Consider the following 25,115-nt stretch of genomic DNA (forward strand, 5'->3'; position numbering starts at 1 on the left):
TAACTCTACGACCACCTACCAACATAAAAACTTAAATTTCTTAAGACTTACAATACTTTTCATGGTATTTTATAAGACATTAAGCTACCAAAATAACCTATTCTATAAATTTTTTAACACGTTTTATATACTCAGTTCTCAGAACTATTTGCCCACCACTAGTAATAATTCAGCAAAGCTTAAATAAATTATGAAAGTCTCGTTCCATTAGTCCAATTGCTCATTATTTTAAAAGTTCATTTGCGAAATCATTTGATTAATTTATTTCCTTTTATAGACCTCCATAACCAATTCCATGGCATAATTGCGAGCTCACAAATATTTTATGTTTTCAAGGTTACGTTTTATGCAAAACCCGTTGTTTATAAAGACCAGGAAATCCAGGAACTGAGTAGACATGCCCACTGGTGCATGTTTACACTTTTTTCTAGAAAAGACTACTCTTTGTTACAGGTTTGATGCGGTTCTCTGCAACTTTTGCTACCACCAATTAATTATTTCGAAGCTGGTAAATTACCGCCAGAGGCCGCACAATGGGTTGCTTTATTTCCTGTTGCTATCAGGATATAGATTGTTTAATGGCGTTGAGATCAATGGGGTGGTGTTTAAATTTATATAAACTCAACAGGACTCTTGTTGCATTTCTTGGAAATTAATTAATGAACGAGTCTTATATTTGGAGTAAATGGACTTCCAACCAAATGTTTCTTAATAGGATTACATTTCCTGACGCCATAAATTATAAATAATTGGTTAAAGCGGTACTTTTTAAATTGTTTCTATAAATAGTCGTGCGCTTATTTCACAGGGGACGGAACGTATAACGTAATATTAGGGCCGGGGCCAAATGCCCACCGAAAATACTTTCAGTGTTTAATTTTTTTTATAATTTTTTTCTTTTCAATGACTTATTGTAATCAGGAAATTATTACAAATTATAAAACTATAAATTTAGCTATAAAATTTTACTATTAATTTAAATTTTCGTACGATTATTAATCTGTGTAATTTTGTATCACAATTGAAATATTTTAATTAAGTATTATATTATTTAACAACTTAACAACAAATTATTTCTTATAAACATATTTATCTCAGCATTTAACTTAAAATTTGGTGTCAGCACACATAACACTTGGGAGTAATGACGCACTCTCTGAACAGTGTTTTTTGTGAAAAATGTTTTATCAAATGGTAATGTACTTGAATTCCAGCATGAGCTTCGAATAAGGTTGGACAGTCGAAAGTATAGGATGAGTACTGCATATAGACGACATATTGCAGCATACCATTGTTTTTTCAAAGTTGCTTTTTATCACAGTTACTGGGAAAGTTACTTTTTCTTGAGCCATCGTGGGTAGCACAGTTGGTAGGATCGCCGTCCTCTTCTCCCCCACCGAGTGTAACATATCTTGAGTTCGAGTCCCGTCGATGACATGAAGAATTTTTATGGGACTTTTTCACAACGTAGCTGAGCTAGTCGGTCTCAAGGGATGGTAGCATGGTTTTTTCTACTGGAAACTCGGGTTTTTCGCCCAAGAAAACAGAAAATCGACCGCAGAACACGCAAATTACAGACACTATACACGGAGCATCATCATCATCAGCTTTATTCAATCCACTGCAGGATGAGGTCCTCTGCAGCAACTTTCCAATTCCTTGTTTTGTACAATGGCCATCCATTTACTAACCACCAACTCCTGAATTTCACCTGTCCATCTCCGTTGTTGTCTTCTAGGTTTTCTTTTAGCTCCTGTTGGGTACCATTCTATTATTTATTAATCCATCTGTCATCATGTATTCGAGCTATTTGTCCTGCCCAAGTCCGTTTCAGTTCTTTGTTTGATAATAATGTCCTTTACTTGAGTTTGATGCCTAATACATGAGTTTCTCTTCTTATCTAACAGTCTGATTCCTACTATAATTCGTTCCATTCTTCGCTGTGTAGTTCTCAGCTTCTCTTCCAATCTTTTGGGTGGGTGCCCATGTTTCACTTCCATAAGTCATGGTGGGGAGTATACATTTGGTCGATTTTACGTTTCAGAGAAATTGGGATATATTTCCTGAATGCTATCCATCCGAAATTTATTCTTCTCTTGACTTCCAGCCATTTATCGTTGTTATAGCTGATGACCTGTCCAAGATAAGTATGTGTGTGTGTGTATACTGTGTCGGGGTAAACCCTAGGCTTACGTCAATCTTCACCCGAACTCCTGTTTTTAACAGTAATACTGTTAAATGGGTCTGACGTGAAAGAGGTGAAGAATAAAGATTGAAAAAAAATAATAATAATAAATAATAAATGAATAAATAAATATATATATATATATATATATATATATTTATTTATGCTGTATATATATATATTTTTCATACTAGTTAAATTTAATTTAATTGAGCTTAATTTAATAATGTTGTTCAATTTAGAACAGGACAGTAAATAAAAGTCAGTATTTCAAGGATTGTTTTTGTGTAGTTGTTGGGTGTGTCAGGCCACTTAGCCACCAGGGAGCAGCCGTAGGGAAAGCCCAGAATTTTTAGTTTCCCTATTGGAATTACATGTTAACCATTACTTCATAACGACGATGCCCTCGTGGGTAGCACAGTTGGAAGAATCGCCGTCCACAACGGGTCAAAAAGACCAGAGTACGAGTCCCCTCGATGACATGAGGAATTTTTATGCACCTTTTTCAAACTGTGGCTGAGTTAGTCTGCCTTGGGCAAGACTGCTGAATTCAGTGGTTTGTCTTCTGAACCTCTTTGACTGTGTGGTCGTGTTGGAGTATAAACAGAAAATTTACTTTACGGCCGCTGTATTCGAATGTTCATGCGCGAGGGTGCATAAATACCCGTGCTTTGAGTGACCGGGGTTCTAGCCCGTGACTGAATACGGGGCTGTTTCTTGTATTCCCTCTGTCTTGTGAACTCCTCTGACCGTGTGGTCATCCCAGAGTATAAGTAGAAATTGTAATCGTAATATTGGTAATTGTAATATCGGTAATTATATTTGCAATATATTCAAATTTGTAACCTTTTCTATTTTTCCCCCAACAGCATGGTCTGATGATGAGTATCGGTAAGATACCTGAAAAGCCACCTTAATGTATAGTAGTTTAGTCGAATAGCTTAATGAACTACTGTATATTATTAATTTGACGTGGTATAAGAGTGGTATTATAATAATAATCTTAATAAACAGAAAATTTATCTTATTTTATCGTGTGGTCTGGATGTCTTATTTGCAAGGTTAGACGTGGAGAGATTATACCAACGCCTCTGAAAGACTGCAGGGCATACCTGCTAAAAGCCTTCAAACGCTTCTTTTGATTCTAACTATATTGCATATATTGTTTAGGCGGTTTGGCCGAAAAACCCGAGTACCGGAAGAAAAAAAATAAAAACATGCAACTCTCACACGAGACTCACTAACTAGCCACGTTGTGAAAAAAAAAAACCCATAAAAATTCCTCGTATCACAGACGGGTGGAAAATGCCTCGCGAAAATCCAAATAGTTTATGTCGAAGTTGTTCCCTACATCCAGCTCATGAACAACTGCGTCAAAATAGCCTACTAGGTTGGTTAAACATGATTTTTCCTTAAAACAAAACGACGTTGCATGCTATTCAGGATGCCATATCTATCTAAATGTCCCTGGATTGCATTCTTAATCATTGCCTCCAAGATTTTCCCTACCACTAAAGTCAGACTAACCAGTCTGTAGTTGCCAACTTCGCTATTAGAACTGCCTTTGTATTAATGGCGGGTTGGTACTTCTCAAGTCCAAAGGAATCCTCCCGAGTCCAAGGATGCTCTCATAATTAACTTCAATCAGTGGCGGATTTCCGCACGAGGCGCGCGCCTGGAGCCTCTTAAATAAGGGTGGGGGCCTCAAATCTCAGGTCTAAAAAAAAAATTCTTTCATTTTTAATTTTTATACTCATCATTATTACCGTTACTGAATAAAATTATAATTTAATATGAGAAGTTAGTAAACTCTTATGCGAATATCCCTACATATTATATGAAATATCTATGCGAACTAAGTGAATCTGAAGTAGAATACGTATTATCATTAATGCTTAGTTGTGCCATTTTTTCATTTAAAGATTAGTTAAAATATGTATGGAAGAATTGCACAACCAAAATGATTAAATTCGGAACACCAAATCTAGAGCGCGTGTTATAGTAAAAACGTGCGCGTAGAATGCACACTGTAGTGGTACCGAAAATATTTAGAGGGGGACCTCAAAATTGAATTGCGCGTGGTCCTATCAGGTGCTAAATCCGCCACTGACTTCAATGGTTCAATACTTCTCACTGTGCTACTCAGGAGGGCTAACGCTTGTGTAATTATTTTCACTTTTTTTTGTGATCACAACCTTTTCAGCTAGTGCACATCTGGAAACGGTTAAAAATTAGTTAGCAAGAACAAGTACGGAGATGGGGGACAACTTTATAAGGTTACCGTTTCGTTTCTAAGGATTGTATGCTTTATCTTAGTGATGAGCGTGCAGTGGTCCAGAGGTTCAAGTGAGTCGTTGGTTTTGGGGGTTTCACTTTGCTGTATTTTAACCATTTAAGACACGCTTTGGGTACTCTCTTCTCTGTGGGGGCTCTGATGTGTCGCAACACTACTGAAACTATTTCTTTACAGTCACAAAATCATTAGGATAAATCGAGCAAGCCAAGCGTCAATGCTAGAGAGCTGTCGTCCAGGGTGTTGGTTTGCGGCCCCCAGTAAGTTTCGGGACTGAATCCGTCCCTTTCCATAAAAACTGCTCAACTTATTGTTAACTGTGGTGCTATTTAGTATAGTGGGTACCAAAACAAAACAGCTACGGTGAGGAAGTGAGCTCCTCTAGCCACCTTGGGGCTATATCGGAGTATAAAATAGGACTGGCTGTCACAGACGATAGTTGCTATGGCACTGGCTATCTGTATGTCAACGTGACAGACCCCAGTATTTGTACGGGCCATATGCCTTTGTGCTTTTCATCATCGCAGGGTGCTCAGACACACCGATGAACGGGTGGCGAAGGAAGGCGTTATTTTTAGCAGCAAATGCTCCTTCCGACAGTGTTTCACAACTTTTGTGCAAACACGAAGATCGCAGCTGTTGATGTTTCACACAGTCCAGAGATTCTCGGATGTAGGCCTTCGTGAACACGGTTTCGTGCTCACGAAGGCCTAACGACACACTTGAGATGTATGAAGTTCAGCTTGTTAGATGCGTTACTACTAATTCAATTCTACAAATTGCATTTTTCCATAGTCGCCATTGTCTGAACGGAAAAATTCGTGATATCGTTGTGAACATGATTTATGGGTCAGCAACTATTTCAATATTTTGCGCAATAGCTAGTTGCCCTAGCCGGCCCTATCACAAGTTTTCCAAATTAGTGAGGACAGATGTTCGCATGTCAGGAACCTTTCATCGGGTTATTAATCATCCTACTTAAAGAAAGCACGACAAATTTGCAAGTTAAATATAACAAAAAGAATATTAAGGGAATATGCGATTGATAATCTTGATCTGCCATTTAAAAGACTCTTTTGTAAGAAAAGTGATGAGTGTAAAAAGAAAAATTACGAACTGCAAAATTACAAAACATAAAACATTCTATGTTTTATGTTTTGTTTCTTGCAGTTCGTAATTTGCATTTACCTTTTGCTCATTTTTTAAACTATTTTTATGTATTGTTTTCTATTATAAAGCAAGGATCTCGTCATAAATATTGATGGTAAGCATTTTGTTTGATTATGAGCAACAACTACCACGTACTATGTATAACATATTCTGTAGGAAATGAGGATAAACCAATCATTTTAAAAATAGCCATTGTGGGGATGAGATGGGGGAAGCATAATTTCAGTTTTTTTTTTAAACATTTCAATAAAATGAATAGCAGATTATAAATAAATAAACAAATAATAATAATAATAATTATAATAATGAATGTTAAAAAATAAACAATCTTGCCGGCAGGATCATTTTTTTTTTTTAATATGGCATTCAAATGCCATATTAAAAAAAAAAAGTAGCCAAAAGTAGTAAGAGTAAGTCAAACTGAATAAAATGACAAATATTTAAAAAATACTAATTTAAAGTATTACTGACTATACTTATTATAATTTTATTTAGTATCCATATTGACCACAAGTTGTAAGGAAATAAAGCTTATGCACTACAAACAAAATTAAAAAAAAAACATAAAAAAAAAAACTAAATTTATAAAAGTTTTTATTTTATTGTGAGTTGAGGTTTTCTGTTGCCCATATAATCATTCATTCTCAAAAATATTTATTCAGTGCTAGAGTTGAAATGGAATGCTTGTTAGTAAGCTATTTTAATCAGACAGCATTGGTATTAGTAGTGGCAAATGATGCAAGAAAGCAAGCTCATACAGCAACAACCAAAAAAACAAACAAAAAAAAAAACATTTCCCATTTCACCTACCTATTCCTACCAATAATTTGTCTAGTTCTTTCTTGAATTTATTTAAGCTATCAATTTCCACAAACAACAGATGAAAGTTTCTTCCAACAATCAAACACCTGCTGGCCAAAGATAAACTTCAAAAATGCCCTTTGTGCAGTCAGATATGAAGTTTTCCGAGCAGTGCAGACAGGTTGTGAGAGCAGGTCATGGGGTTTGTCAATGATATACAGGAATTTTGCTAGTAGGGAAAAGGAGGTGATTATCCCTTTGTATTAGGCTACACCTTTAGTATTGAGCACAGATCTGGGGCCTCATTTAGGAAGGAGATATAGCTGCTGGGACGAGTACAGAGAAGGGCAACAAGATTGGTGAGGGGAGGAGGGAACGAGGTATAGCTGCTGGGATGAGTACAAAGAAAGGCAACAACATTGGTGAGGGGAATGGAGGGTTACTCACCAAGAAAGACTTAAATTCTGCAAATTGCAGCCTCTGGAGACTAGGCACCTGTGAGGTGATCTGATTGAGGTGTATAAGGACTTGAAAGGATTGAGCAAGCTCAGTGCTGATGGAATTCTTCCTCTTGCTTAGATTACAAAGCTGAGGGGGCATACATAAATTCAAATTGAGGAAAGACAGTTGTAGAATAGATGGGCAGAAATTTGCCTTTAGCTAGCATGTAGTTGATTGCTGGAACAAACTTCCATCTGTCGCTGTAGAAGTTGATAGCTTAAATAAATTCAAGGAAGAACTGGACAAACGTTTACAGCAAATGGATGTATGAAATGTTTTTTTTTTTTGGCTGATGTTGTATAAGCTTGCTTTCTTGCGTGATATGCCTCTACTAATGCTAATGTTAACACTAACTTCCACACATCTGTTCTGCAACTGTCCTTCCTCAATTTGAATTTATGCTTCCTTCATATGTGTAGTCTGAGCAAGAGGAAAAATCCCATCAGCACTGAGCTTGCTCAATCCATTCAAAAGCCTAAACTCCTCAATCAGATCATCTCGTGGGTGCTTAGTTTCCAGATGCTGCAATTTGCAGACCTGAAGCCTTTCTTTGTAATAGCATCCCTTTGTTCCCCTTACCTATCTTGTTGCCCTTCTCTGTACTCACTCCAACAGCTCTATGTCCTTCCTAAAATTCCCACTGCCTGATACAATGGGATAATCACCTCCTTATCCCTACTAGCAGAGACAGCATTCCAGTGTGTTCCAGTCCATTATCAACCATGGTTCAGTGATTGCATTTCTCCCAGGTAGAGAGAGAGCAAATCTGACTATCTGTTTTTATAAAGCACATTTCAATCCACTTCACATCTGTAGGAATTCTTGGCTCATTCTGTTCTCTTATTTTTGAATCAGTCACATACTTTTTTTTTATATGAAACTTCGTTAAAATGTTCACTTTCTTCTAGCACATGCTGTTTAAGAAATGGAAAATAATGAGCTATAATGTTTATCAATCTCCTGCCAGATTTGCAATTTTTAAGAGTTTCCAACTTAAATGCACCCATTTCTGTAAATAGATACATTTAAGTATTTAAGAGATAAAATGTTAAAATAAAAATGAACAATTATTGACTCTGCTGGAATAAATACATTTAGCATTGGTTTGGGTGTATGGTCTCTTTAAGAACAAAAGGGCTTGGCTTTTCAAATATTTGGCATTTAAGCTTGAAACATCATATTAATATTGCTGCTGAACATCAACGATTAATTTAATTTTATTTCATAAATAAAACACCTGTTTATTATGATTTTTTTGATATTGGGTAAGTGTAGTCTTGTCATTTTTTCATTTTAGTAAACCTTACTTTCATCAGGACCTGTATAATCAGTTTTCTGTTTAAAAAAAAATAACCTGCATAATTTTCTGAAATATTTTTTGGAAATGCATTTATTAGATTAACATACAAAAAATATAGACCCTGACATAAATATTTTTATAATAATAGGTATATGTTTGTGAAATACTGAAAAGTGAATTCCACAGGCAATACACATTTGCCAACTTGCCATATAAATTAAGGGCAACTTTTATTTACTTTTATTTTATTCAATTTATAAATATTCTAAAGTTTTGGTTTCATTTATTTAATATCACTATTTTTGAGAAACTTTAAACGTGTGCTTCTCAGCATTCTATCTGTGGTACCCTAATGTTCACTGGTGTATTTCCAAGTGTCCATTAAGGTATATTCCATCTGAGACATTCTGTTGCATTAACAGTGATATCATGTCTTAGTCTTATCATACCATATCATGTTTTTCACAAAAACAGACACATGTATGGTTGATTTATAATCTTATGTTTGGTTCAATTTCCATTAATTTCGGATGTAATACACCTAGTAGGTGCATTTATTCAGCTTTTTTTGTACCGTTCGTAACATACGGTGCTGCCGTATGGTTCCATCATTTGTCAATCTTATGTTTGACATAAGATTTGACAAATGACTCGGGCTTGTACAAACGACATCAACAGCAGCACTCCAATTTTTACAAGATATATCCCCTTGACCTCCAAGCGGCCTTCACAGGGTTTTCACATGCTATCAGAAAGAAAAAAAAACTGAATTCCTGGGGATAAAAACTATTGTCAATGCAGATCCGAAACAAGAACTCCGGCGTACTTGGCAGGAACTTGTTTCCCTCTGGCAAATCTGTTGGGATGATTCCACCAAAGGCAGTACTACCAAGCTATTTCTACCTAGTGTTTCCTACCTCAACAAACAAAGACTTGGCTGGTTCTTCCCTAATTTACATACTACCTTTCTTCTGACAGGACATGGGTCATTCAAAAAGCGATTTCAGGACTTTGGGCTTGTAAACAATGCCCTTTGTGTATGTGGAGAACTGGAGGACTGGCACCACGTAATGCACTCGTGTAACCTGGACCTATGTAATCAACTGTTACTGGATCTAAATTTAACCACACTCAAGTCTGGAAAGCAACTTGTTAAAATAAAAAGAAGTATTTTTAGCTTTTAGCAGATATGCCTCAGCAGTATTCAAAGGCATTGGTATCATCTCTCCATGTCTGACCCCACAACATAGACATCCAGACCAGACGTTCCTGAAACTGCTATGATCTCTGCTCTTCCCTCATCACCGGTCACTTTCAGAACTGAATGAACACCCAACTGGACATCTTCCTCGTAAGAATGATGGCACCGAACTGATAGCAATCAACTCAGACCACTTCCCATTGCACCTACCCAGCTTTGCAGACCTCCCTTGTTCTGCAAGCTGTCTTCCTTTTCCTGGCCTTCGGTGGGCTCCCAGACCAGGGGTGATTCCTGCTTCTCCCTTCCCACCTCTTCTTTCAGGTGGAGGATGCCTCCTTCCTTCATCCTCCTCCTTTTGCCTACTTTGACTCCACCACTTGTACTATCTTCCCCATAATTTTTATTTGGTCTCCACCCAGAAAGCTCAGGTGACCCTGGCGGAGATCATCCAGAGTATGACGGCAGCTGACTCACCTCCCAGTGGTGGTGGCGTGCAACATAGGTTCCCACTAGGGGCCCTGCAGCCAAGTAGCCAGAGACACAACAACAGAACATAACACAATACTGCATAAACCAGACACTATACTTTTTTCTGGCTTATGAAGTAGTTCTGCATTCCATCACAGAGTACATGCAGTGCAGATGTGGGAAACCACAGATGACACCTAAATACTATGCCACTATCTTAACAGGAATAATTTCATAATCTTTCAAAGGAATAACTAGCTCACAATGGTCTCATGGTTCTTGTAGTAAATCTTTGCAGCAGTTTTAATACCTTTCTTTGGCGATGAAACCCTTTTGTACTTCTAAATCTTCTTCAGAACCCTAATGTCTTTCAAAACAATAATATTTAACAATAAATTTTAAAAAAGTAATACATGTGTCCAAATTAAATAAAAAAATTAGTGTTAAAGAATTAATGGAACTTTTGCAGAACATCTGGGATCCCTTTGCAGAAACCCAGGGTTCCAAGGAACTCCCTTTGAAAAATCACTGCTCTAGGCAGTGAACTTTAATCCATATTAAAATAGCGTTACTGTATCTCAAAAACCTCATCCCTTACTTTTTTTGCTGCATTACCAGAGGCAAAACTATGAATTCCGCTCCTCATGTGATCTTCAACAACTATACAAAACGAGTTGTCAATTTCCCCCCCATGAAGGCAGACCTGACAATATGGTAATTTTGTCATTATCTGCCTCTCTTTCATTAAAAAATAAAAACAAACACAACAAAGATCATATAAAGAACATTCTCTCTAATTAAAAATCTCATGGAATCCCTATCCCATGAAATCTATATGAAAACCTGTAGTGTAAAATGTCTCAGAGGGGATTTGTGCTGTAAAATGTCTCCTGATCTCCTTGCTGGGGGATCAGAACCAGCCAAAGAACAAAAATTCCTTCAAAAACCTTCAAGAACATTTTTTTCCACAAATCACTCTTCCGTGGTATCTCCATATGGCAAAGGAATTAACCTTCTGGAATCTATTTCTGAATCTTCCATTTTTCTGAATACCAAACCGTGGCCCAATGACAGAATTCAGCAAGGAATTCAGAGATGTCACTATTTGAATATCAGGACTGACTTGGGTACAAAATTTATAAAAAATATTATCCCATCTTACCAATAAATCTAATTTAAAATTTTTGTAGAAAAGTGTAGTTTCATTAGAACTAACTGATTGATTTTTACTATTTATATATATGTTTTATATATATATATATGTGTGTGTGTATATATATATATATATATGTGTGTGTGTGTGTGTATATATATATATATATATATATATATGTGTGTGTGTGTGTAATTTTTTTTTTTTACATTTATATATATATATATTTTTTTTTTAGAATATGGAAGTAAAATCAGTGGATCCATCCCAATATGGAAATTTCTTTTCTGGTGATTCCTACATTTTACTCAGTGTAAGTTTTGTGTAGTAGTAATTTTAACTTACTTTCATGCTATGTATAATGAATGTCTCAATGGTTAAAGTTTTTTTGTTGTTGTTGTAAGAATTAATTTTTTATTTTCCATATATAAGTATTTAATAAAAGTGACTTTATCTACAAATTTAATAAATAAGATACAAAATAAAATGTAATAAAATTTTATTTTCTGTTTACCTTTTTTTTTTTTTTATTGTTATGGGAACCTTGTTAATTAATGGATTATTATTCACTGTAATCTCATAATGATATACAAGCAAATTTCAAAACCAAGCAAAGGTATGATAAGACAGGATGTAATTTGGAAACATAATTAGGTATAGAAAGAGTAGAACAAATATCCATCTAATTGGGATGACTGAAACATTTTTTCTTTCAACACTGAATTAAGAAAAGTGTGGGTACCCTGTAGAAAAAATTTGAAATAAAGGTGCATTTGGTGGCAGTGGTCCAGTTGTATGGCCACCAAGGACTTCTTGTTTCCATTAGACTCCTGTGAGAGCATCTAAAATAATCACTATTCACCAAAAAGGCTTTCATCCTAGAAACTGGTGGTGCAAGTTTCATTGTGTTATTAATATCAATTTAATGGTCTGTAGGAATATATATAAGGTCTGTTCAAAAGGTATCTAGATCAAGCTCATTGTTCAAGGGTGCGATAACAGAGGGCAATGTGACAAAGCATGACATGTTTTAACATGTCTTATACATATCTCCACACAGTAAGCTGGTTGTTCACTTATAGCAGTCTCTTGTTAGCCATAACGACAACCAGAATTCGGAAATTCCAATATGAGCTTCCATGTTAGGCTAAGAACTTTTCAAACTGCCTTTATAAAGGGCAGTTTGAAAGTAATATATAGACAACTGCTATTCATTAATTGTTATCAATTTTAAAGCACGGTATTTTGCAGAACCTGATTCCATGAAACACAGCTCCTCTTGCTCCAATTATACTAATAGTGACACATTACTGTCAGCACAATAATTAGAGAGTAATTGTCACACTATCCCTCTTGATCAATTATCATGTAAAAATAATAACTTTTGCTTGAGTTAGTATATAATATGTTTTGCGATTACTCATGCATAAGCAGCATTATAAATATGGTATATACTCTGGAAGTATTGCTTTGGTGTAAGCACACAGCATTATATTACGGTAGAACCTCAAAAACCCAGAAAGTTTTGAATATTTCTCCAAGGGGAAGCAACTATACAAGGGCAGAAGGAAAGTAGACTGGCCACACTTAAAAAAAATGCATTGAAGGTGTCAAATTTATGCATTTAAATATTTAAATGATTATTTTCTATTAATAATTTTCAAATACCTATTTCTTTTTGTTTTACACTGTATGTCATCACTGTTTTGGCTTAATGTTCTGTGGCGCCTGCGCAGCCAGGTGGGCAGGAGCAGCAGTGCGTAGCACAAGCCTCTTGATTAGACCGGGGTTCGAGCCCATGACCACCAAATACGGAGGATTCGGAAAGGTCAGGTAATGACCATCACATATCCCCGGAGCAATATGGCCTTAGTTGCTAATGCTCCTAAAAACCAAATAACTACAACAACGACTTAATGTTCTGTGGAAACTGTAGGGTTTAGAGCTAATATATTATTAATAGAAATGAAGTTATGCTCTACATACTTTGGCTATATGCATAACTTTCTGAAAACCAGAATATGCTGTGTTGCTGACGATGCCAGATTTATACATCTGTTAGCCATGGTTGTCCAATTTGAGCTTGCAAAAGCTCAAATTTGAAGAAATTCTCTGGAATTCAGTTCCAGAAGTTGATAGAATTCCTTCAAATTATAATAAATATTTATAAATAAATAAATGATATTATTGCATCAAAAAATAAGGTGTTGACAAGGAAAGGTAAATCCAACTTTCACAACGTTGGACAATCAAGCCAGAATAAGAATGTATTAATTTTTAAAATCATTTATGTAAAAAGTTTTAATTTTTACAAAATGTCAAAATTCTACAAAAAAAGTTGCTCCTTGGAGCCCATCACAATGTGTGCCAGGTGCACATACATTTAGGAATTTCCTCCATGAAAGGGGTAAACAATGTTTGTCCATTTTAATATTTAATATTGCTTTATTAACCACTAAAGTAGCTTAGAGTGTAATAAAATTGATCTTTAATTCATTCACCAAAGTTTTTTTCTCCTTTTTTTTTTAAAATGATAACTTAAGAAATTTTTTTTCACACAAAACATATAAACAGTTGTTTACTAGCATAATTTACTATTTAGTAATACAGTAGTATCTATTTAGTTTTTAAGGCGATTTGATTTCTGAAATAATTTTTCACTATTTATATCTCATATTAAAAATATTGGACAATTACAAACCTTTTATTTTATTTTATTTTTTTCCTTCCAGACAAAGAAATCAAGAAGTGGCAAATTGGATTGGGATATTCATTTCTGGTTAGGAAAGGACACGTCACAGGTAGATAGATAAAGAATTGCAGATAAAATATTTTTATATATTTCATTAAAATAGTAATAGTGTTTGCCAAATAGTGCAAGGAAGCCACAGACTTTTGCTGCACTGGCAAAAAAAAACAAAAAAAAAAAGCACCAAGTAAATAAGAAAATACAAATAATATAATGCTCCCCTCCTCACAAAGTTAATTATTCAGTAGACCTTTGAATTTATTCAAAATGTCAGCCTCAGCTATCTGCAACGGCAACTTATTCCAGCAATCAACATCTTGATGGCTAAAAGAAAACTTCCTACAATCTAATCTAAACCTCAACCCTTGTAATTTGAATTTATGACCCCAATTCTGGAATTCTTTATAACAGAGAGAATTCCATCTTCACTCATTTATACTAATCCCTCTCAGAGCCCTCATGAGGTTCTTGCCACACTCCCTAAGATCAGTGCAAATCAAAGGATATTGAGATTTGTTTGACCACATGACTTTCTTCCATTGTTACACTGTCTAATCATGATGTTTTTGGCACCACTGCAAGTGTATCTGTTTTCTCTGAAACTAGTGGCTTCTGAATAGGAATGTCAGACCCAATTCCCTGTGCTTCAATTCCCCGTGCATGGTATGGGTTGAAATAAGCAGTTCTGAGCTTGGCTTGTTATTTACTGCACACTGGATGTGCTATTTTTCCATACAGTCCTCTTTAGAGTACAATGGCTTCACTCTTGATTGTTTTTCTGCCATATTTATGCCTTTTTGATGTGGAAAAACCACTTGCCTTCCAGTCATTAAAAACCTTTGGGATAGATGCTTTTAAGAAGTCAGTTATATCTAGTTTCTTGAATCACGGCTCCTGCTAAACACACAGCACCTCCGTAGCCAAGTGGGAAGGAGCAGCAGTGCGTAGCACACGCTTCTTGATTAGACCGGGGTTCGAGCCCGTCACCACCAAATACGGAGGATGCGGAAAGGTTAAGGAATGACGACCGCATATCCCGGAGCAATATGGCCTTAGTTGCTAATGCTCCTAAAAAAAAAACCAAATAACAACAGCTAAACACACACCCACAATAAAACCTTTTTCAAAGTCTGATAGATTACACATTTTCCCCATTCTGGCTTCAGATTACTGGAATCAAACAGCCATGCAGCTTCTGTCTGTGGCTATCTTAATATAAAGGTTCATATATTTTTGGCCAGTGCGTGTACTTTAATTATAATTATCCAATTTTAATTTTAATTACAATTATTGAATTTTAATTTTAATTATAATTATTGAATTTTAATTATAATTATAATTTTTAAGTTTATATAAATTTTCAAAAACCATCCTCTCTATCATCACTAATAATGAAAAGTTTTGTCCTCTCTAACACAGTTGTTCGCTTTTTTTGTAGTCAGCGTTGAAATTTTCCTCGACCAATCAATTTTTCTATACCCAAAGAAAAGTAAATATCTTCTTCATCTAAAACTCATCTTATAAAAATATAATTAGAGATAAATGTTAAAATGTTTAATTAGACACAAATCTTAGAACAAAAAAAAAAAGTAAAAACATTCTATTTCAGTTTAATAAAAATATCACCTCCAATTCATAATTTTTAATTTATAGTCATAAGAAAATTTATAATTAACATCTGTAATTAGTTTTATCTCTCTGGCTGTCACATGTAATCATATACAAGAACTACTACTAATAATAATTTCTTGAATTTTTAATAGAGAAACCATGGAGAAAAAATTACCTCAAATGCATTTGAATTAATAAATGGAATGGTTTTTGCTTGCAAATAAACTAAAAACTCAAAATGGCACTCATGTTACTACTGACCAATTAAATGATATACAGTAAACTCCCATTATAATGCTGCTGATTTTAATGCTGTTTTACTCTGGTCCCATGCAGTAAACTGCCGTTACAACACCCCTGCTTATAATGCTTTTCTGTTATAAGTGGGAGGGTTAATTCCTTTTTGCTGCTCTTTTTGACCAGTCCCTTTGGAAGTGCTATACTATAATATAAAACAATAAAAAAAAAATATTTTAAATTAGAAGAACTAGTTGTATGGTAGTAGTAAACTGCTCAAGGTTTGTATGTAAAAGGCAAGCCTTCGATGACGAATCTAGATTTCTCATGTGAAACCTTCACATCAACTCACTTCACTTCACTTCACCTCAACCTTCACGAGTGTTGCTCTACTTATATCCTTATCAAGAAGTTATTTAAGTTATTTGTCGCAGCTCACTGTCAGGTCTACATTCGTCAGTGGTACCTCTTCACTAATGGGAATGCATGAAACAACCTGTCAGAGTGGTGTAGGTTGAGTTATCTCGTATGAGAGATCTAACCCACATCTGGAAAACTTGTTTTCTGTATAAACCTTAGTTTGTAAACTTAAAAAATACAGTACTGTCCAGCGCTGCACTTTCAAAATTTTACCAAACTTCTGAAATTTTAATTTTATTTTGAAATGATATGAGTGCAGATTTATAAGAAATTGTTAATTTACACACTTTAGTAAAATAACAATTTCTTGCCCTCTTAAAAGAATGATAAAGAGAAATCTTAATTTTTTTTTCCCCACAATACAATGCAATGCTGTATTTACCAAATAATTCATTTTGTTTTTGTCTTACTACTGGATGCATGTAGTAGTCCTTATGATAATAGGACTGAAGTTATGTAACTGCCTGTAGGTTTTAGGGTGTGTGTATGTTTAGGTATTTGCTGAAGAAGTTTCATGTGGGTGGTAAGGCAAGTCATTTGAATTTCTAATAAACATCATACATTCCATTTTGTTTGTCATGGTTTTAGTAATGCAGTAGTTTCTGACTACTATACCTCTCTTGTTTACACAATTATTATTCCACATTTGTTTTAAGATTGCACTGTTCTAGGAGATTTAAGTTACATAAAAAATTAAATTTTTTTTATTTAAATGAAAAAACTCAATCCATCTAAACTTTGTTTAAGATCACTCTATTAGTAATAAACTAAGTAATCTTCAACCCCTCCACCTCCAAGACAGCTTTCAAAGCTTGTAATACTAATCATTGATCTTTTAAGTGATCATTTTGTATCATCTGTTGAAGTAATTGTGTTTAAAGGACAGTTTAAAGGTTTAAAAGGAAAGTTAAAAGGTTTTTCTAAAGGACAGTTACATATATATTATAATGTGAAAAGCTGTACGCACATTTAGTGACTTTAGTAAGCATGAAATTCCATTAATGCTTAGGAACACTGCTAAGCTTCTTGTTGATTACTGACTGGAAAAAAGAATTATTGTTTTATATTTCATTTTCCTTTTCCAAATAAAATCAGAATGAAATAATCATGCCTTTCATATTTTTGTTTACAAAAATTTGAAGGTCATTAAAAAAGAGGAGCTTCATGTTTCCAGTGTATGTTTCTGTCATCTATAGTTGCCAGTATTAATAATGGCAAATAATGCAAGAAAATAAAACTTATAACAGCATAAGCCAAAAAAAAAAATCTCGTATCACTTGTCCATCCCCTCTACAAGTGTTTCTACCTCTTAGTTTGAATGTTTCTACCTCTTAGTTTAGAAGTGGGTAGTTTGAATTCATTCCAACGATCTATGACCTGCTGGCTGGAAGCAAACTTCTGCATATCAATTCTGCAACTATCCCTCTTCAGTTTCAATTTATGTCCCATCATAATTATGTATAGTCAGCAAGAGGAACATCAGCACTGTGCTTACTAATGCTATTTAAAATGTTAAACACCTCAATCAGATCTCTTTACAGATCGTGAAGAGAAGCCTTTTCTTTCCCCTCACTAATATTGCTCTTCTCTGCACCCATTCCAAGAGATCTGCATTCTTCCTAAAATGAGGTTTCAAGACCTGTATACTGTACTCAACATGTGCCTAACCATTGCCTTATACAATAGGATAATCACCTCCTTACCCCTGAAAATTCCTGTATATAATTTAATTAAACTAGCCCAAATTCTGGGCTAGTTTAATTGTTAAGGGAATAAGAAATACTTTATAAAAACGTGAGGTGTTGTAGCAGCTCATAAAATGTTGCAGAAACAGAAAACACTGTTGCCTAGCAAATCAGATGAGACACTTACTGAACAAACTGTGATTATAAAAATATTGCATCTTCATTAAGGGGTGCCTCCGTAGCCAGGTGAGAATTAGCAACAGTGCGTAACACACGCTTCTTGATTAGACTGGGGTTCGAGTCCATCACCACCAGATACGGAGGATGCGGAAAGGTTAGGGAATGATCACCGCATATCCCGGAGCAATATGGCCTTAGTTGCTAATGCTCCTAAAAACCAAATAACAATAACCTTCATTAAGGTTTAATGGAATTTGGCATTTTACACATGATTAATTCCATGCTGTGTACTGGTGAAAAATGAAAAATATGCCATCATTCATCAATGCTAGTTAAGCATATTTGACTGCTTCAAAACAAACTGTAATACTAAATGTATGGGGTAATTAAAAATAAATTTTTAATTTAGCATTGATAAATGCAAAGTACTGCATTAGTAGACCACACGTTTTAAATGCAATTTAGTTTTTAATAAAGCTCATTTCATATTTATGCGTATGTTTACAAACAAAATGCTTGTTATTGAGCTTTAGAAAATTCTTTTATTGTTATTGCCAGTCCCTTGCATTTTCTGTTAGTCACAGCATGTTGCAATCATGTACATTGAAGGTGCAGTCATTCTTAAAATTTAGGTGGACATTTTCATATCACCAGGCTGTAGTGATATCAAAGAGTTGATATCAAAGTAGTGATATCAAAGAGTTGATATCACTACAGCCTGGTTTCAAAAAATAGCACAAGGTCTTATATAGTAGGTATTATGTTAATTTTTTGGAAGGAAATATTTAGAAACAGAGTGCTCTCAAAAGTATTTTCATGCTTCTGAGAAACAATCTCTTTTCTTATTCAGTGCTCAGATATTGTTAACAGATTTAGTCCTACAACTTTTTAGCATTAGTATTATTATTAGAAAGTGATGCAAGGAAGCAAGCTTATATAGCATCATCCAAATATTAATAAAAAAATAAAAATGAACCTGCCTTGTAAATAAATAAAGAACTCTTTAATGTATAATTGTAAATTAAAAATTATAAAAACTTGTGATTTAGCAGTAATATCTATCGCTGATAATGCCCAGGGGATATACAGCCACTATACGTAGCTGACTTACGTAAGGGTTGCGTTCTGCCGAACTCTACATAAGTCGGAATATCCCTAAATGCTTATGCAGAACTTGCAAATTTGATTGAAGCAAAAAAGAAATGTTCGACGAACATGTAAATAAAATTATTTATTCAATTTTTTAACCTCATGTGCAGGAAAAATTACAAAAGTGTACAAAATTACAAAAATTTCAAAATTATAAAACTACAAAAAGAACCTTCATCAAGTTTTATCTTTCGAGTGAGCATTGTTGCCAGAATTAACTTGCCAGCTGATAAGCATGTCGCTATGGAAGTTGAAGGCTGTGAAGATTTAGAAGGTTGTTGTTTGGTTTATAGGAGCATTAGCAACTAAGGCCATATTGCTCCAGGAATATGCGGTGGTCATTCCCCGACCTTTCCGCATTGTCCGTATTTGGTGGTGATGGGCTCGAACTCCGGTCTAATCAAGAAGCTTGTGCTACGCACTGCTGCTCCTTCCCACCTGGCTATGGAGGTGCCAATTTAGAAGGGTTTTTCCAATGCCGCAAAATTTCTCTGCAGCTGCAGAATCGGCACTAGTGACTTCACCGCATACTTTAATGTTTTGGAAACAAGTGCGATGCTTGAACCTATTAAACCACCCGTTGCTTGCCACGAATTTGGCTTGGGTTTCACCGTACTTATCCTTAATAACTTCATAAAATACTTCTTACTTTTGCTTGAATGGCCATTAGACTCAGGGGCACTTGCTTCTGAATCTGATTTTCCATCCATATTATTAATAGCTTTTCCATCTTCGATATAGCACCTGAATGCTGTTTTGTGATCACTGTTGCTCTTAAATGTGTTGATCCTTTAACATGTTCTCTTATATGGGTACGGTCTCTTAAAATAGTATTCACTGTTGAAGCAGCAAAGACCTAATTCCCGTGCAATAGATGACAAACTTTGTCCTGCTTCGTACTTTTTAATTAATCATTTTCATCTTCATTTCTAAATCAATTTTATTTCGTTTCCTAGCACTGCCACAACATGCACTTTCCCTTCATCATTGTAATAAGTAAATAGGAATGAAGAGAAGATTCTGAAAATTTATTTATGTTTTTATATGATTGAAGATTTCAGTGACGGTGAACACATTTCACCATAATAACGTAAAAACCTAAAAGACCAAACAATTCCAGCTATCAGTATTATCGCAAATGCAATGAGATCAAGTTTACTACCTATTTATAATAGATTGCACTCAACAGAAAAGCCCAATAAACTGAAGAGTGCAATTTATTTTTGTTTTATGGTCGTGACCTCCAGAAATGTTCTTTAGAAAAATATCAACAAAGGCATTCAAAATTGATTCTTATAATGGAACACATGATAATGATGAAAGGGTAGTGCAATTTCCATGATAAAAATGACCTTTTAGAGAGATAAATAACTTAGTTATATAGCAAAAATTTGAACTTTCAAGGTCTTGGAACAAACTACCAAAAAAAAAACAATGTGTTATTGGGTTCACATTACAATATTTTCATGATACCCTCATTTATTCCTATGGGATGCAAAATACATTTCCATGATTTTTTTAAGTTTGCACTGGCCAGCAAAAACTTATGTAAAGTCGAATTTCTGTAAGTCAAGTATTACGTAAGCCAGTGAGTGGCTGTACATTGAACAAAGAAAATATTCTGTTAGTTTTATGTTGAAATTTCAAGCCTATAGATTCAGGCGTAAATACTGAATAAATATAAATATATGACAGCAAATAACAAGTTGAACATTGTATTGCTAAGAAACTTAGCCTTCAAGTATGCATATATTTATTTATTTATTTTTTTTAAGGATTCGTTGCACACTTGGAAAAGGATCCCGTTTTATAACTTTAAAAATCAGTGAGAAATAATTCAGAATTGTTCACTTTTTGATGTCTGATTTATTTTCAATCTATTTGAACACAACTCATCTCTTTGGAATTGTTGTTTTACACCTCATATCCATCTCTCTATTTCTTTCTGACAACTTTTACATTTAGAAGCATTAAAAAATTAAATTTATTTTTTTCTATATTGAAAACATATATTTTTGTTAAAATACCCTCCCCCTCAACATTTTTAGACATGATTTTTAATACATTTTCTAATGCCTGCATTAATTAGATTTACAAAAGTGTTTTTTTTTATATGGCATAACCTTCTTCAATAACAAAACAATTAATAATATAGATTGAAAGTCAAGCCAATAATGAAAGAAAAATAAAATTCACATCGATATCACTTTAATAGATATTTTTTAATTAAGTCAGCTTTCCTTAACTCCACAGGAGTACAGCTGAAGGCAGGTTTTAGAAATCACAAAAAGAATTTTTTGTAATTTATATCATATTTTGAGTACTATATCACTTTATCAAAATTGTTCTTTTCAGGATGAGTCTGGTGCAGCTGCTATCAAGTCTGTAGAGTTGGACAATGTTTTGGGAGGTAGTCCTGTGCAGCACCGAGAAGTTCAGGATCATGAAACTAAACAGTTCCTCTCATATTTTAAGAAAGGTGTCAGGTAAGAGAATGACAACTGAATATCAGTAAAAGTTATAAATTTTATAGGAAGATAAGTCAATATGCAGGGCCGGTTTTACCATTAGGCAACCCTAGGTGACTGCCTAGGGGCACCAGAACAATGGGGCACTTGTCCATCAGACGAAACTGCTGTTCGTTCATCGGCCTTCTGCCCCTGAGCCACTCAGGTGTGAAAGAAACCAAAAATTCCTAATTCGCTTATTTACTGGTCAATTTTTGCGTTTTCTTTACTTTTGAATAGGACTGTACTGAATGCGTGTGCCGTCTGCTGTGCCGCTAACATCGTCGTCCGGCTACAGGCGTGAGACTTAACTAACCTAGAAACAAGCTGTAGTATATCTACTCTCTTTTGCACGATCTTTTTGTATCAGTCAGTCTCATATTATTGCGCTTTGTGCGTTGTCTTGTGTTGATATCAAACGAATCGGTAAGTACCTATAAAAGTTCAGGTTCAGTACTGATATTTTTTAACATAGAATATGTTGTATCGGAGGACCATCGACATATAGAATGGACTGCCCATCATGCGGTTTGATCTGTTCACAGCTTAGATAAAAAGGGTAAAACCATGGGGCACATACCACTCTTTTTTTACATCTTTTGATTGGTCAGCTGCACATCATTGGTCAACTACACTTTTTTTAGTCAACTACACATCTTAATTATTATTACATTAATATAAACTTAACTTAAATAAAAAAAAATAATAATTATAAAAACAAAATAATACATACCGGGTCTTGGCCAGCTGATAGTGTAATCAGTAATCAGTTATATAAAATAATCTCAGTTCAAATCTCGCATCTGTTTCATTTTTTTTATTTTTGTTGATTCTCTATTATTTTACAATAATTATATCTCAAAAAATATTTTTTACAGATCTTCAAAATGAACAAAAAACCATCTGGTTACCAATATAGAAAATGAAAAGCTGAAAAAGACAATGTTTTAAAAAAACAAGAAGGTACTTTCTTAAAATACTGATGTCAAGAAGATCGTCAAAACGAAAATGTTGAAACTCTTAATACAATATCTGAGGAGACAGTGACCGAAACAACAACCGAAGAGGTGAAATCTTCATCAGCTGTTCGGCTGGTGGTACTGTTGGTACTGAAGAAATCAGTTTTCAAAATTTAAGTTATGATGATCCGGCAACTTGGAGTAAATTAAAGATTTTAAATGTTGATAAATTATGTCAACTGTTAGTTGAATGTGGACCAAAACAAATTTATAATTTTGACTTTCCAAAAGATAACAACAGTCAAAGATTTTCAACAACACACTACATTTGAAAGTTATTTAACGGCGAGACAATACAGCATTCGTGGTTAATGTATTCAAAATTCACAGATCTGCGTTTTGCTTTTGTTGCTTGTTATTTGATCATTGGAATATTAACATTGCTGATTCTGGCTTAAAAGACTGGAAAAATATTTCGTCAATTATAAATGCTCATGAGAAAACCCAAAGGCATGTCGAAAATTATCATAAATGGAAAAAACTGGAGATAAGAATTAAAAAACATACAACCATTGATGAACAGAACTTAAGAGTTATTAAAAGAGAAGAAAAACATTAGTTGCAAGTTCTAGAACGACTGTTTACATTAGTTCAAACATTGGCTGTACAGAATTTGTCTTTTCAAGGAACAAATGAAACATTATTTGCTCATGGAAATGGAAATTTTTTGAAATTCGTTGAATTCTTAGCGAAATTTGATCCGATTATGAATGAACATTTGAGAAAAATAAAAGATAAAGAAACATATGTGTATTATCTCAGAAAAAATGTACAAAATGATGAAAGATTATTTCTGATGCTGTGAAGAAAAAAATTTTGGATTTTGTTTCTGTCATCAAATACTTTTCTATTATTACAGACTGTACTCCCGATATTCCTCACACGGAGCAAATGAGTATAGTTATACATTTGGTGGACACCATTAACAATAAAGTTTCCATAAATGAACACTTTTTGGGATTTGTAGACATACAAAGTACTACTGGAGAAAGTATGGCAAATGAAATAATACGTTTTTTACCTATCTACGAGGTCAAGGATACGACAATGCCAGCAACATGAAAGGAGATATAAAAGGTGTGCAACTACGAATTTTAAATATAAATCCAAGAGCAACATATGTACCTTGTAGTTCACATTCACTGAATTTAGTAATGAATTGTACTGCTAATAGTTTAGATGCCACTGTATTTTTCAATACAATACATCGTTTGTATGTATATTTTTCTGGCTCGACTCATTGATGGGAATACTTGAAAAAGCACATAACTAATTTTACTCTTAAACCAGTCTGTGACAAACAATGGGAAAGTCGAATTGAGTCACTGAAACCTTTGAGATATAATTTGTCCGGTGTTTGTGATGCATTGGAAGAGATATCTCAAGATGATCGTTTGTCGGGGTTAAATGGCAATACTATGAAAGTAGAAGCAAATGGATTTCTTAAAAATATTACAAAATTTAAATTTATTGCATCTTTAATTATGTGGTATAATATACTTTTTGAAATAAATGTGACAAGTAAACAACTGATATGAGTAGTGCCATGAATTGTATAAATGACACAAAAAAATTCTTAATGAGGATTCAAAATGATGACGAGTTTGAAAAATTGTTGGTTGAAGCGACAAAAGTTGCTGAGATTTTAGGTGTACTGCCTAATTTTGAAGAAGAACAAGAAATAGTTCGACTTAGAAATAAAAAGAAGCAATTTATGTACGAGCAAGAGGATCAACCTATTAGCGATTTTAAACAAAAATTTAAGATTGATTTTTATTTTTCAATCATTGACACCGCTACTGCAGCTGTGGATGATAAATTCAAACACATGTCTGTATTAAATGAAACTTTTGGTGTCATTAGCATTAGTAGAGGCATATGATGACACTCCCATTTCACCCCTTTGTTCATTCGAAATACCTGTCCAGCTGAGCCTTAAATTTATTTAGACTATCAATTTCTACAACAAGGGATGGAAGTCAGTGCCACCAACCAACTACCCGCTGACTAAAGGCAAATTTCCACACATCTATCCTACATCTGTCTTTCCTCAGTTTGAATTTATGCCCTCTCAGGTGATTATTCTGAGCAAGAGGAAGAATCCCATCGGTATTGAGCATGCTCAAACCATTCAAGGCTTTATACACCTCTATCAGATCACCTCGCCGGTGCCTAGTCGCCAGACACTGTAATTTACAAAACTTAAGCCTTTCTTCATAAGAGCAACCCTTTGTTCCATTCACTAATCTTGTTGCCCTTCTCTGTACTCGTTTCAGAAGCTCTACATCCTTCTTGAAATGAGGCCTCCAGACCTGTATACAGTACTCAAGGTGTGGCCTGACCATTGCCTTATACAAGGGAATAATCACCTCCTTATCCCTGCTAGAAAAATTCCTATATATCATTGACAAGACGCCAGGAGCTACTCTTGCAGCCCGTCTGCACTGCTCAGAGAACTTCATATCTGCCTGCACAATTACCCCCAG

General features: G+C 34.5%; 1 protein-coding gene across 2 annotated transcripts in view; it reads left to right on the forward strand.

Moving 5' to 3' along the window:
- Positions 1 to 25,115, forward strand: part of Gel (Gelsolin) — a 90,680-nt gene that overhangs the window by 12,910 nt on the left and 52,655 nt on the right. For both annotated transcript variants that reach the window (XM_090377685.1, XM_090377676.1), the window contains exons 2-4: positions 11,311 to 11,385; positions 13,805 to 13,873; positions 21,459 to 21,589. In XM_090377685.1, the coding sequence (XP_090233811.1) occupies positions 11,311 to 11,385; positions 13,805 to 13,873; positions 21,459 to 21,589 (275 nt within the window). The remainder of the gene's footprint in view (positions 1 to 11,310; positions 11,386 to 13,804; positions 13,874 to 21,458; positions 21,590 to 25,115) is intronic.

Source organism: Mastigoproctus giganteus, chromosome 1 (assembly GCF_048544385.1).
Source record: "Mastigoproctus giganteus isolate SK-2022 chromosome 1, ASM4854438v1, whole genome shotgun sequence".
In the NCBI taxonomy this organism is placed as follows: Eukaryota; Metazoa; Arthropoda; class Arachnida; order Uropygi; family Thelyphonidae; genus Mastigoproctus; species Mastigoproctus giganteus.